Source organism: Saccostrea cucullata, unplaced genomic scaffold (assembly GCF_032062105.1).
Source record: "Saccostrea cucullata isolate Sc308-1 unplaced genomic scaffold, CSIRO_AGI_Scuc_v1 ctg4315, whole genome shotgun sequence".
NCBI classification, from domain to species: Eukaryota; Metazoa; Mollusca; class Bivalvia; order Ostreida; family Ostreidae; genus Saccostrea; species Saccostrea cuccullata.
Window position 1 is genome coordinate 59492 of NW_026939609.1, and position 14983 is coordinate 74474.

The window sequence follows — 14983 nt, forward strand, 5'->3', positions numbered from 1 at the left end:
ATGATTCTTTACATAAATGAAGCTTTATGTATTGTCCATACTCTGGATGACATAGCGAGATCAAGAACTCCGTCTATCTTACCGTGTCCAGGCTTTTTTTTTACAACCGCAAGCGCTTAAGTGACGTTGACCGACATTAAACACGTGCTTTCTTGAAAGTAAAGACGTGCTCTGAAACTGTGGTAAGGTGTGTATTTCATTTAAGATATGTGAATGAAACATTGATGTATCTTCTATCTCATGAAATTTCGGTTTCGTTAAAATACGGCGTAAATCCAAAATAAAGAGCAATATTCACAACATCCCATTTTAAGCAGTTCCGAATGAACCATAAACGGGGTTGTCTCAAAAGAGCTGGTAAAACAAACAAGAGAAAATACGTAAACAAAAAGTCAGAAACATGAATTTATTTTACATTCAGAGTTTTATCATAAATTATGTTGATTTTAAAAGGCTGAGAAAGTAATATGTTAGACGGTGTGACCGTTAGTGAGGGCGGAGCCATGAAGAGAAAATTGCTGCATTTAAGATTTTATTGTTTAATGATAAATCGGCTGATTAGTTAAATTCTGAAATTGTCAGTGTATAGACCTAAAGCACAGAGTTCGCTTCATGCAGGTCTATGGTCAGTGTCCGAAAATCATAACAAAGAACTCAGTTCTCTTGAAGAAGAAAAAAAACCTTCCCATCTCTTACATGTACCTCATTACTTTTCAATCAAAAAATGCAATTTAATTGCTTAATAAATCTGAGAACGCCTACGAAATTTCATCATGGTAAAAAGAGGGGCATGCATTGGACCAGTAATGGATTCAATTAACATACCAGGCCCAAGAAATGAGAGACGCCTCCGTCTAACAATAATAAATTCATAAACATATTCTGAGCATCAATTCCTTTTCTTTCACTTACTTGATTTATATGTTTATTTAACAACACTTTATATCTAGAAACCTCAAGTCAGTTCTCAACTGTTATTACTCCCATTACATGGTTATGACATCATCTAAAGTAAGAACAATATTATCATGGCCAGATCAGAAGACGAACTTGGGACTCAAACTACACTGCTGACAGATGATCTACTTCCTGGATGAATCGAGTATTCTGACCAACATGTTACTATCACACAAGGGTTGAAAATATAACAGCATCAAAATTTTTACGAGAAAAAAATTTGCAAATTAAAGGATGCATGATCCTCATCAGGGTCATTTAATACTATGTCGACGTCCCTGTTGTATTATTTCTTTTTTTTCTTTTTATTTATTTCTTTTTGTTTTACATCAATTGGAAACCCATTTATTATAACTTTGAACTAATGAAGTCCTATAACTTTGTGGATATCTACATGCATTTACTGTAAGATGTATGCATGTAGACTGAACAACTACCTTACCAGACTGTGCATCATACATTGTTAACTTTTTTCCCGTGCTTTAACTCAGACAAATATATGTAATTCCAATTTCAAAAAGAAAATTTAAATTTTTAAGATACTTAAATTGTATTAGATTTTTCTTTTGATAGTGATCTTCATAATAAACTGAAATTTTGTCATAGGATAATAAACTGAAATTTTGTCATAGGAAAACTTCGTAAATTAAAATATTTTATTAAAAAATCACAACAAAAATGATACTTAGACTTCACTCTGCTATAAATATTTTCATGTACAAGTAGATATTCATAAACAATTTGGATACCTTAAAAAAAGAAAAAGAAGAAATCCACACACTCTGATTGAGTCCCCTGTTAGATTTTCACAGGGTATTTTATTTTATCACCTTAAAAACATTTTTAATTGTTCAAAAATATATACTATGTCTAAAAAAAATCCTATATTTCTAGCTTGGTATGTATTGACAAGTATAATCCTGAAGACATTTATTATTGGCAAATTGTATTAAACACAATAAATAAGGATATTCTTGTGAAAGGGGCCACATATAGATCCGCTCCTCCATAGTGCAGACAGTGCCGCCTTCAGGGAAATTCTGACCAATCAAATGCCGTTTTACTTGTTAGCGCGAACTATAAATAAATCTAAACGTCTAAAACGAAAGTAGGAAGGGTCTGATTACAAATGGATTTGATTTTGAGTAAAAAAGAATAACTACACATTATCCTTGGATTGAATGTTTTTACTTTGATGAAAATCTCATCAACAACGAGAATTTGCGCGTGGACAAAATCGACGCCATTTGTGCCGACGCCATATTGTCGCCAAGAATCTCAGTTCCATAGGTATTGTAAATGACATATAGTTTTCAATAGATTTATTTTATTTTTCATATACATACGTGTTACCTATAGGGAGAGCTTCGCTCTCACGGGCCCTTCGGGCCCGTGAGAGGGCTCCGCCCTCTATTATTAATTTCAAAGTCATGGCTTTAAGTATCTTTCTCTCTCCCCCATATAGCTTCTTCTCTCTCTCTCTCTCTCTCTCTCTCTCTCTCTCTCTCTCTCTAACACACACATGCTGTTTACAGAAGATACTACAAATTCAAAGATCCTTAGAAGAAAATACATATAAACAAATTAATATAATTGAATCGAGAAACTGTAAAGAATGAACAGATCTCATTAAATATTATACAATGTAGAGTGTATTAATTTTTTTTCAATGTTTGCTATATCTAATATATCACTGAGTCCAAAGAACTTAAAGTAGTCAAGGGAAAAAAAGAAGAAAATGTCCGAAATCAAAAGAAAGCAAGAACTTTATGAAACCACCAATGAAACCAAAAGAGGGTTACTGCTAATTACAATGTATGTAGCAGGCCTTCTGATAGCTAGGTCATCAGTGTGCCGAAAGTTTTATCAAATTCTTTTTAGACAATCCTGGCTTAAAATGGAGAATTTTTTGCAGAGGTTAATAATGTATATTACACGCAAAATGTATAGTGTTTGTCATGTCCGTCATCTGTCCTTCTGTCAATCTGTGACACTTTGTGTTAAGCCCAGTTTCAAAGAAATTTTTCAAGATATTTTTATCAAACTTCATTTGCTGACACATATAGTGAGAGGTATTCAACTGCTTAAAGATTTGTTTTTACCTTGACCTCACTTTTTTTAAATTTGCAGCTTGCTAACTTTCAAACCAAAAAAACTATTCAAGATATTTTTGTAACTTATACATAATTTTAAATTTGGTAAGAATTTATCAACTGTGTGTATTTTTTTAAAAACTGACTTCCCCTATGGCCTTCAACTTTCTCATCTACTGTGTATAAAAATGATTTATTTTGAAAGTACATGTACTCAAGTTTAACCTTTTCTTCAAACTTCACACACTATATAAAGCAAAGTTTCATGTGCATTCAAATACAATTAAGTGAACTGGTGAATTATATGTTGGGCATTTATGTCCTATTCCTCGTTTTTTGTATGAAATGAACAACAATTCCTTGATTAATTATATTATTTATTTTGATGATTTTTTCTAGTTTTTTCCAGTGCAATTTTCTGATTTTTATGGGTTTTTTTATTTTTTTTAAATATTTGATAGTTTATTTTATCGTTAATAAAGTTGTTGAAACATGATCTTTTCTTCTTTATATATGATATAATTGATATTCCATTTTCGAGCTCAAGTCTTTAAAAAAGTGGGGGAAAATATTATTGTCCCTATTAACTTAAGATCTGATCGTTAAAAATGAATTTTGAGACGACCTCTGTTGTTACAACTATAAATAACAACGATAGGTGGCGAAAACCGGAACTACTTGAAATCATCTAAACTGCTTGAACTCCAGCATATTTTAATTGGAAAACTTCGATTATAAAGTATAATGTTTTAAACAAAATATTAATGTGGCTTGAAAGAGTAAATAAAGGACTACTTATTTCAATGTAGAAATCAAACACAGGTCCTGCATAAATAATTTACCGAGTGTTTTTCCCGTTACGATCCGGAACTGCTTAAATCACTGTAGATATATGCATAAATAAACAAATTGTGAGGTTTTAATGGTATTGTATCGCCCTACGGCGCACGGATGATAACGTCAAAGTGTCTAATATTGCGTCACGTTTCATCTTTGCTAAAAATAAAGTTGATAAGTTGGATAAGTCCCACTTAAATAAAGAAATCCCATTGATTCACAAACTTGAGTCTCCATTAACAGTTAAGGAACCAATGTGGCACAAACATACGATCTTTTGAAGATTTATCAGTAAGTTACGGACAGTATTCTCACCACCATTTAACTAAGAGAGAATCTTATATCGACGGTCAGCGACAGCGTCTTTTGTTATTACAATAGCAGTTTGTCCGTATGTTTTGTACTGCCATAGGGATTCGATCAAAAAGACTTCGCAAAGAAAGCTTCCATTTCATTTGTTTACTAAAAGATCTAGTGATATTTTTATACTTTTTTATTCTGTATTCATTTAAAGTCTCTTGAGGTGTCATTACAACATCTAAATCAAACTGAACTTCTCTCCGGTGCGCCGTAACGTCATCAAACGTCGCCATTTTTTGTGTGTTGTGTCTACCACTTTCTTATTTCGAATGCTTGGGAAAAATTAACAAAATACCTTGAATTTTTATAAAGACGACAAAATTGGTTGTGGAATCGAATTAAGATTATTTCCATTCCAATCAAATGTATTTAAAACTTTTATTTTGAATTAATACTTCTGCATTCTCTAATAAACCCTTGGTTTTTTGCCGTGCGACGTAGGACCGTGCCCTGTGCACATTCAAGCATAATAAAATCTTTATTTTTGTCTATATATTATCAAAAATGTTATGATGCATTTAAATATGATAAACAAACATTTGCTGAAAATTTCAGCTTAGTGCCCCAATTACTTTTTGAGAAAAACGCTTTGTCCATGATTTTACCGGAAAACCCTTGTATTAAGTTCTTCAATAGATTGTTTGGTTTGTTTGTTTTTTAACGTGTTTCTCGAGAATTATGCACTCATATGAAGATTCCACCGCTTACTGGTGGAGAGCTGTATTTTGACCTTTACTAAGGACCATTTAGCATTGAAGCATCTTTTTCGTGTCAGTGCCTATTGCATCAAGTGACCTAACTTACTTACACAGTCTCGAATGAATGACCGGGCTTTATAATACAGCATAAACAGTCGATGTTTCCTTTAAGTTTGAAAATAATGTTTTTATGCCCCCGTAAATGAAGTTTCGGGGGTATACAGTTTTTGTCCTGTCCGCCAGTCTGTCTGTCTGTCTCTCTGTTTGTCTAGCTGTCTGCAAAAACTTTAACCTTGCCCATAACATTACTTGTGACAAGACCTTTCTTTGGGTACCACAAAATTTGACCTTTTGACTTGACCTTCGATTTGACCCACTTTTACACAAAAATTCCAAAATTTTTTCTTTGGCCGTATCTTTTGTTTATAAACATTGGATACTACCAACCTTGACCTTTTGAATTTAGAGATTTTTGTACTAAAGAAAAAACTTAAACCTTGGCAATAACTTTTGAACGGGAACGGCTAGAGCTTTCATACTTCACATATATAATCCTTGTAAGAAGACCCTTTATTGGATACCAAGAACTTTGAGCCTTTGACCTTGACCTTGGAGTTTGATCTACTTTTCGAAAAACTAACCTTGACCACATATTTTAAAGGGTTAGAGCTAGTGCTTTCATACTTTATTTATTTCATCCTTGTGACAAGACCTTTCATTTCATATGAAAACCATTGACCCTAATTGGAGTTTGGCCTACTTTTACAAATTTTAAGCTTGGCCATTACTTATGAAAGGTTAGGGCTAGAGCTTTCATACTTCAAATATGTATTCTTTGTGGCAAGACCATTTATTGGATACCAATAACCTTGACCTCAGAGATTTTCAGACTTATGAAAAAACATTAACCTTGGTAATAACTTTTGAACAGTAGGGGCTAGGGCTTTCATACTTCACATATGTATTCCTTGTGACAAGACCTTTTGTTGAATACCAATAATCTTGACCGTCTGATCTTGATCTTGTAGTTTGGCTTACTTTAAAATCGTTTTAACCTTGGCCATAACCTAAGAATGGTTAGGACTAGGGCTTCCATACTTCACAAATGTCTTCTTTGTGGAAAGACCAATAACTTTGACCTTCTGACCTTGATTTTGAAGATTTCTGTACTTATGAAAAAACTTTAACCTGGCCCTAACTTGAGAACAGATGGTGATAAGGCTTTCATGTTTAACAATTGTATTTTCAGTAAGGAGACCCTACTTTGGGTACCAATATATTAAATTTGCATTTAAGAAAAGTTTAATCTTCACTATGTTGCCATACGGGGGCATCAGTGTTTCACAAACACATCTTGTTACCAGACACTAGTACATCGAATACTTGATACATGTGACAGTGAACTGGTTGTTATAACTATTTTCTTAATATTATTTCACTCTTTATCTCGAATACAGAAATCTTTTTTTCGTGTTCGTTAATGTTGGATTCGTCAAGTTTTGATAACAAGACGTATGCACAAAAATGAAGAGCAGTACATTTATGTCAAAAATTAATAAAATGTGTCTTAAATACATCATACTGTGAATCATCAATGTTTGTGGGGGACCAATGTTCGTGGATTTCGTGGGTCACCTTTATCCACGAATTTACATCCTCCCAAACATTTATTTTATAAACATATTTATACATAATGAATCTTCTGTATATATGAGTTACATGTACACTCGAAATTACATCCCCACGAACCAACAAAATTTGCTTACCCACGAACATTGATCCCCACGAATTAAAATAATTCCACAGTACATGTTATATTACAACTCTCTTGTGGAAGTAGATGTAGACAATGAAACAAAACATACAAAGAGAAGTGAGGATCATGACTATGAATGGATAATCAAAATACATTTAAGATTTTTTAACCCTAATTTTACTGATCAGAAAATTTTTTGAAAGAAACACCATTCTATGCTGAAAAAATACAAGCCTTACTAAGTTTGATATCTTTAAAAATAGAAGCAAATCATATTTTTGAAATATTAAAAATATTTTCAGATTTTCGATATACACATGCAATTCATTTACTTTTGTTTTGATAAGGTACTACTGGTAGTGTTGCAAAAGAAACTAAATTCAACTTATTGATTTTCAAAATCTTTTGTTTCTTGCACATTAAGGTTGATCTGTCCTGTTTGTTAGGATCACACTATAGTCTTCTTGTTGCATTTCCTGTGCTGCAGCAGTACATGCGTAAATACTCCATCTTGTTATCCTGGACCTGTAAAGTAAAGGGCAACTTTTATATCACAATGACAAGGAAATTTATCTATAAATCTAAAACAATGCTAAGTGATTGTCATACCTGGGAATATGGTTTAGTAATACTAGTAATAACATTCTTTTTAGCGCCATAAATAAATCATCTACTTTAAACATGGATAAAAGAATAAAAGAAAATTACGATTATTCGATATTTACCTTTTTGCAAAATAAACAGTTGTACTAAAGATGGCCAGGAAGCAGATAACTATTCCTACCACAGATACCACCAAAATTATTATAAACACCGAGGAAAAGAAAGAATGTGTGTTTTCTCTTGACTGACATCCAAATCTGCGATAAAAATGAAGTGTCAGTGTCAAAATATGTCGTAGAAAACAACTAATTATGTTTTGTTTTATGACCATGCTGCTGTAACACAATATAAGATTCTCTTGTTTTTTCATACATGTAGTAACTGTTGTCTGATAATTTAAACGATCTTTACCTTTTCATGTTCAGGAAAAAATACAAGGCAATTAACTTTTCAAAGTTACGAATAAAAGTTAACAATAACATATAATGCACGAGATTTTAATTAGATATGACTTGATTTCAAAAGTGTGCCTTCTGCATTGAAAAATTAAAGAAAATTATGTTCCTGGGCACATACTAGTATTATACTCATCATTTACAAGTTTTTAAATTCACCATAAATAAATTTGCAGTACTTTCCCTACATTACATTCTATGAAAATGTACAGTGAATGTTCATGTCAATATAGATCTATATATTAAGAATCATACTCCTCTCACTAGTTGTTTCCACACAGCCATATTGCTTATCACAGATATCTGTACATGTACAATTTTCCTCACAAAAATGACCATAAAAGCCTTTAGGACACTCCTCGGAGCAGTTTACTCCATAGGACCCCGGGGGACATACTTTAAAAACATTTTTAAGCATGAGTTGATGTAGAAATATGTTTTTAAGGAAACATGTTCTGAAACAACTGAAGGTTACTTTTACACAATTTTTCCTATTGATATAGAATTAAAGCGTATACCTTCGCAAACACCATTTACTTCAAAGTAGCTAGTACAACATGATGTGTTTCTACAAGTAAAATATTTAATTATTTTGAAACGATAAATTTTTATACTCAAACAAACATAATCAAGAAACCTTATCAACTTATTATATTATTTAATATTTAAAACTTATCAATTTTAACGCTTATGATATTTAGATAACTTTCCTTGGATACATTTATGTTTTATCCATTATTATTCTAGTACTCTAAAAAAAATAAAGATAATCATTTTACTGCTTGGGACAATATCCAAGTGTCCTTGATGTATTGATGTTCTGACAATTACTGGAAAATAACTCCATAGCAATAAAGAATTTAGCACAACAAATAACAGATGTGTACAACTCCATTTGTAAAATGGTTTATCATGAGGAAAATATTCCCTACTCATTGCCTTTTCAAGGATACATTCTATTGTATTTTTTTTGGTACTTGAAACCATCGGAGATAGATAAGCATGAAAACACTATTTAAGACCAGGCTCAAATGATAGAGCTTCCGAAACAAAAATGCAAAATATTTAATAAGTATATAACAGAATTTGACACCTTATTTGACACCTATAATTATAAAGAATATGGAAAGGTCAAGTTAAAAAGATAACTTAAATTTAAATAGCTCACTTTTATCCTAATATTAATAACAAATCTTATTTATACCATACATATAAAAAAATATTTCTACCAATCCTGTCAGTGTCACTGTTCCCTGAACGTCTAAAACCTATATAAACAGTATAATTATCACAATCAATTAAGGGGCCCCTCTAAGGGGCACATGTAGAGTTGACCCGTGTTACCTGTGTTTTAAACTGTATGAATAAAATACAAAAAATAATAAAAGACTTATATAGGGGAAATCTTAGCAATAAGTCCTATAAAATAAATTAAATTAAATGTTATTCAAAATTTTAAATATTTTTGACTCAAACAATTTTCAAAGTATTTATTTTTAATTAAAAAAAAAGGTTATTTTATTATGATAATTAATCTTTAATTCTATTTATTTTTTAATCAAAATGTTTATATTTTAACATTAAAATATATCAATATATTTAAATGCCTTTAACATATTTAAAAAGCAAAAAAATCTTTTGTTTTCTTTTAGAAATAATCTAGACTAGATATTTTTTTTCAATCCATCAGTTGAATTCAGTTATTTTGTTATGGTGCTTAAAAAATTTTCATGTTCGTTTTTTTTGTACATGTACTATGTACAGTTTTGTCCTACCAACGCCCTAGCTGACTTCGAGACAGCTATCCACAATTCCATTCGACAAGTGTTTCCTGGAGTCAACACAAAGGGCTGTTTCTTCCACTTCAAACAGGAGGTATGGCGAAGAGCGCAACAGACTGGATTACAGATTCTGTACAAAGAGAATGACGACGTCAAGACATTGGTTCGAAGAGCAGCTGTTCTGCCTCTAGTTCCCCTCGGCTGCATAGAAGATGTATGGTTTACAGCCCTGGAAGACCGAGATGAAGCCGACCTTACAGAGCTGACACAGACCTTTACAGACTATGTGACAGAGCAGTGGGTGAATGGTGACCGACTTTTGTGGAACCACTTCGGCACGTACGGACCAAGAACGAACAACAGTCTGGAAGGATGGCACAGCAAGATAAAGAGAATGGTTCAACATGATCACCCCAACATACTCACAGTGATTAAGTTGTTCAAATACATTCAGAATGCCAATGAAATCTTACAGAGACAAGTCGGCGGAACCATCAGACCATCAGCTAAGAAATATGCCACCATCGGGAGAAGACTTCAACTGCTGCGAGAACGCCTCCAAAATGGGACAATCGATCTCATGACCTACACAGACTCCTCATCAGAGCTGTTGCACCTGGAGTAGTTATCATGAAGAAAAATCTGTGCTTATGAAATGAGAGATTAAACCCAATAAATGTGAAAAAAAATTTAGTGCTAATTAATGTATAGAACTGAAGTTAAACTCTGTTTCCATTTTAATATTGAAAAGCACATTAGATAGTACTTAAAATGTGATTTTAATGAAGAGTGCTTAAAGTGGTTTTATGTATTTTAAAATTAAATATTTGTAAAAAATAAACTTGTTATCACTTTAAATATATTGTATCATAGTGCTTGTAATGAAATGTGTTAAAAAAATAAAAATATTTATATGAAAAACACTTGTTTGGTGTCTTGAATTATAGTTATTTAATCAAATAAATTGTGGTTTGGTAATATTCTTTATCAGAAAAATAAATAAATTTATCTGATTTAGACTGATAAATCAAGATAACACATGTAACACAGGCAAAGTCTACCTGAACCCCTCAGAGGGCCTCTTAACTGAGTGTGATAATTATACTGTTTATATAGGTTTTAGACGTTCAGGGAATAAACCAGACAACATTGCAGTAATATACTGGTATCCCACAACTAGAATGTGAACCAAAAACAAAAATTTATTTGATGTATAATATACTGCACGCAAATAACACTAACATGACCTTAATATAAATTCAAAAAGACATTATAGAGAGTACTTATGGTTTTAAACAAGGTCAATAGAGGATGCAGGTGCAAAACGAGGAAGTGACCCCTCAAAAATACTCGAAAACTGTCAATTTAAAAAGTGTGCAAACACTATAAATGATATAATACATGTACTAATTAAACACAAACCACTTTACAAAACCTCCTGGGCTACAACTACAAAGCTAGTTTCCCATCCCAATTTGTGAATTAGAATTAATTTTAATCAGATGTGAAGGTGTTTTGATAAACACATTGTGATAAAATTTTGATTTTTTTACATTTTGTGATAAATTTGTACCTTTATGGCACAATGTATGTTTATAACACCTATCACTATATAAATTATGTACCTATAATATTCAACAGAAGATCATACTTTTTACAATAGAATATTTAATATGACAAATCCTTAAATAACAGACACTATTTAGTGTGGTGCAACAACTACCCCACTTCCCCCTTCTTAAAAAACATATAAAACTTTTATTATATAAAATATTTTTTGTTGCGATCTCGTGATATTTACAAACTTGTGTTTTGGGATGATTGTTCGTTTGTATGTTGTTGAACTTCCTCTCGTGAATTTTTCATTCATATGGAGACACTAGAATTTGCCGATGGAGAGATGCAAATTTTAGCCTATACTATCCTATACTCGGCACTCAGGGCCATTGAGCAGTGAGGGATATTTGTCATGACGGCAACTTCTGCGACAAGGGACCTCGGTTCATATTACAATTCCTGACCACGACGTAAGAAACAGCTCCTTACTCCGGGACTCAAGAATAGACGCTATAACTACAGTTAATTCTCGAATTATCGCCATTTGATTCATCGCCATTTTCGCAATACCGCCATGATTTCCCAAGGACGTTTTTCCTGCTATATAAAATTCTCTTTATAACGCCAAATTCGCATACCGCCATCCGCCACCCTGTTTTCACAACAAACGTCCATTTTTAAGTGTCAATTATCTCGATATACCGCCACAGGTGCATGTGGTCAGTGAAGCGCGGCTAATTAGTTGACGCTATTCCTGTTGCAGACAAGGTACATGCAATTAAGTAATTAAACAAGAATTAAATAAACAATAATTTTAACATGAACTGTTATAATAATTTGTTTTCTGTTTAATACATAGGCGTCGGAACCGGGGGGGCTAGGGGGGGCTTAGCCCCCCCACTTTTTTTCCAGATATATACTTAGTATAGAAATTGAACATTGCTTCGTAGGTTTAGCCCCCCCACTTTCTACAGACACGTCGCAGTATAGGTTAAATTGGGGGAAAGCAGAGGTGTTTGGAAAAAAAAATATGGTATTGAAGGTCGAACCTAACCCCCCCCCCCCCCCCCCCCCCCCCACGAAATAGGATTTTCGTGTTTGGGAAATGGTAAGATTTCTTTTTTTTTTTTTTTTTTTTTCTTTTTTTTTCTTTTTTTTGCTTGTCAGGTTATTTTTTAAGGTATAATTTTTTTTTTTTACACTTAGCCCCCCCACTTTCAATTTGCTTCCGACGCCAGTGTAATATAATCATTTAGTCATGGCTTCGCCACGAAAGCGGTCGTTGTTAAAGTACGTCGATAACGATATTATTTTGATGATCTCTGCTTTAAACAGTGCAAAGTTTGCTGGGAAAAATAATTATACGGTATAAATTGTAAACGTTCCATCAACAATGATACCATAAACAATGAACATATTAAAGAATTTATTTTACTTATCGGCAATATATCACGACGATCGACCCAGTATGTTTTTTTTTTCAATATCGAACGTGCAGATTTACATTCATATACAAATATTTGTCTTAAATGTCTTTATTTCATAACTGCACATTTTGTTTTAGCGAAATTGTACATTAAAAAAAATACTTGATGTATTTTCAATCAGAAATATGTTTTTATATACATGTACATGTGATAATTAGAATAGAAACTAAATTGTATTTCTAAGAACGATAACTCTACTTCTTGTTTTCTAAAAGATGGGAAATTCAATTCATCGCCAAATTCGTTATACCGCCATGATTTCTAAATTACAAAAGGTGGCGGTTTATCGAGAATTAACTGTACATTGAAATCGCAATATAATATTGTGAAAAGTCCTGGCTTTAGGATCATGAAACATCTTATGTCAAAATTAAGATTTATACTTAAATTGTAGAAGTCAAGCAGACCAAAATTAAAATATAAGTCAATATTGATTTATATACATGTAAAAGTGTTGTTTGTTTCTTTGTTTTTTGCAATTTTAATGATAAATAATCATTTTACATGCGATTGAAAATTTGACTTAGGTCTAAGTCTGTTTCATGATTCTCTGACTAGGTCTCTAAAATCCACTCAAGCATCTCTTTAATTTACTGGAAATATTTTCGAAAGAAGAAAAGAAAAGGCTTCAAGTTGTTAGAGCAATTACTGGAACCTGCTTTGTACCATTGTTTGTAAGGACTTTATGAAATTTTGGATTTCCAATATAGGTAATTCAAATTCATTTGGGTTAATGGGAATAATAAAAATATTTAAAACTGACGTTTTAAAGCCAGGAAAGAAAGTAAAGTAAGGAAATAAAATAACAAGATGTAGTTTTAACTCATAATATGGTGGAATACAAGATTGTTTGATTGTTTAAGCATTGAATTCATATTTTTGGCTGTCTTCGGTCTTATAACACACCTGGCCGTGCCGACAAATTGAATACCGCGCGTTAAAAAAATGAAAAATGCCCCCCCCCCCCGTCAATATTCTACGGGGTTACGTTTCGTTGTTACAACGGCATGCTTTAAACAAACTTGATATGACTAGTAATGGTTTTTCTATTCTTGAGAAGTTTTTTTCCTATTTATTCCTACGTACAAGTATGATTCACCTTTGTGGCTCCAACCTTCCTCTATGATTCATGATTTGAACAAAATTGAATTCACACAACCTGAGGATGTTTGCATAATACGTTCGTCTAAACATGGGTTTGTTGTTTTTAAAAGATTTTTTAAAAAGTGTCTTCCTAAATGTTCTTATTTAAAACTTCGATCCCCCATAGTGGCCCTACCATATCCCTGGGGGGTCATGATTTGATCAAATTGGAATCAACACTGAGAATGCTTTCATGTCAATATATGACTAAGTAGACTATGCTGATCTTAAGAAAAATAATATTCAAGATTTTTTTCTATATATTTTTATGTAAAACTTTGATCCCCCATAGCGGCCTTAAGCTGTCCCTGGGGTTTATGATTTGAACAAATTTGAATCAACACTAAATTTGAGCCAGTGGTGCTAAAGGATTTTAAAATATGCAATCAAATTTTCAATTCCTATTTATCTCTCCTTGAATGAGGCGCAATCCTTTGAACAAGATTGATCTCCTTCATCCAAGAATGATTAGAGCCAAACTTGATTGGAAACAAAACAAAATTGGAACAGTGGTTTTGGCAAAAAATTCGAAAATGTAAAAAGTTTACAGACGGAAAACAGCTAAGAGACAGACTACAGACAAAATGTGATAAAAAAAAAAACTCACTTGAGCTTTTAGCTCAGGTGAGCTTAACACTTTAAGGAAACTTTAAGGAAAGTTGAACTTTAAAATAATCTATTTTCCAGTCATTGAAGTTGAATCCACCCTGAACATCACTATAGAGGTTAGCAAAATTAAAAACTATGATAGAGAGATAATACATGAGAATGCAAATATATGCATAACATATTTTTTTTTTTGTTTTGGATGTCGTAAGTTTCTGGATGTCATAAATAACAGCACCTGTCAGTGCAGGCAAATTACTACACTGTGTTAATGCGTTGTTTTCAATTTGTTGGCCTGATGAGATGCTGATATACAACCAGTGAGATTCATTGAATTTAAATCTTTTGAGGGACTCCGATCCTCAGCCAGGAAGGACAACTCTTTTAATTTTATAATTTGATTCAAAAAGTCTCAAAATGCAGCTTGAAAATGAAATCTTTCCTTGCAACAATTTTCATTATATACCTCTCAATATGCGTCAAGGTTCTTTGAAGTTCTCAGAAAGGCGTTCTCAAAAGTAGAAATTTTTACCCCGAAAAAGCATTTTAAAATTACATATATCAAGAAATTGGTGTTCATTTTAATCTAACCATAGATACCAATGTTTATTATCATGATATGAAGTTAGAGGTGATTTATGGTGCTTTGC

At 32.4% G+C, this 14983-nt stretch overlaps 1 protein-coding gene and 1 long non-coding RNA gene across 2 annotated transcripts; one reads left to right on the forward strand and one right to left on the reverse strand.

The window, feature by feature from the left end:
- Nucleotides 1–8022: 8022 nt before the first annotated feature.
- LOC134253452 (uncharacterized) lies at nucleotides 8023–8700 on the reverse strand. The gene is made up of 3 exons (XR_009989131.1): nucleotides 8539–8700; nucleotides 8278–8327; nucleotides 8023–8155 (listed from the first exon to the last, which is right to left on the reverse strand). It is a non-coding gene; the product is annotated as an uncharacterized LOC134253452 (long non-coding RNA).
- An 808-nt stretch (nucleotides 8701–9508) lies between these two features.
- On the forward strand, nucleotides 9509–10342 carry LOC134253450 (uncharacterized). The gene has a single exon (XM_062735976.1). The coding sequence runs from the start codon at nucleotides 9509–9511 to the stop codon at nucleotides 10163–10165; it is 657 nt and encodes a 218-aa protein (XP_062591960.1). The 3' UTR covers nucleotides 10166–10342.
- Nucleotides 10343–14983: the final 4641 nt, after the last annotated feature.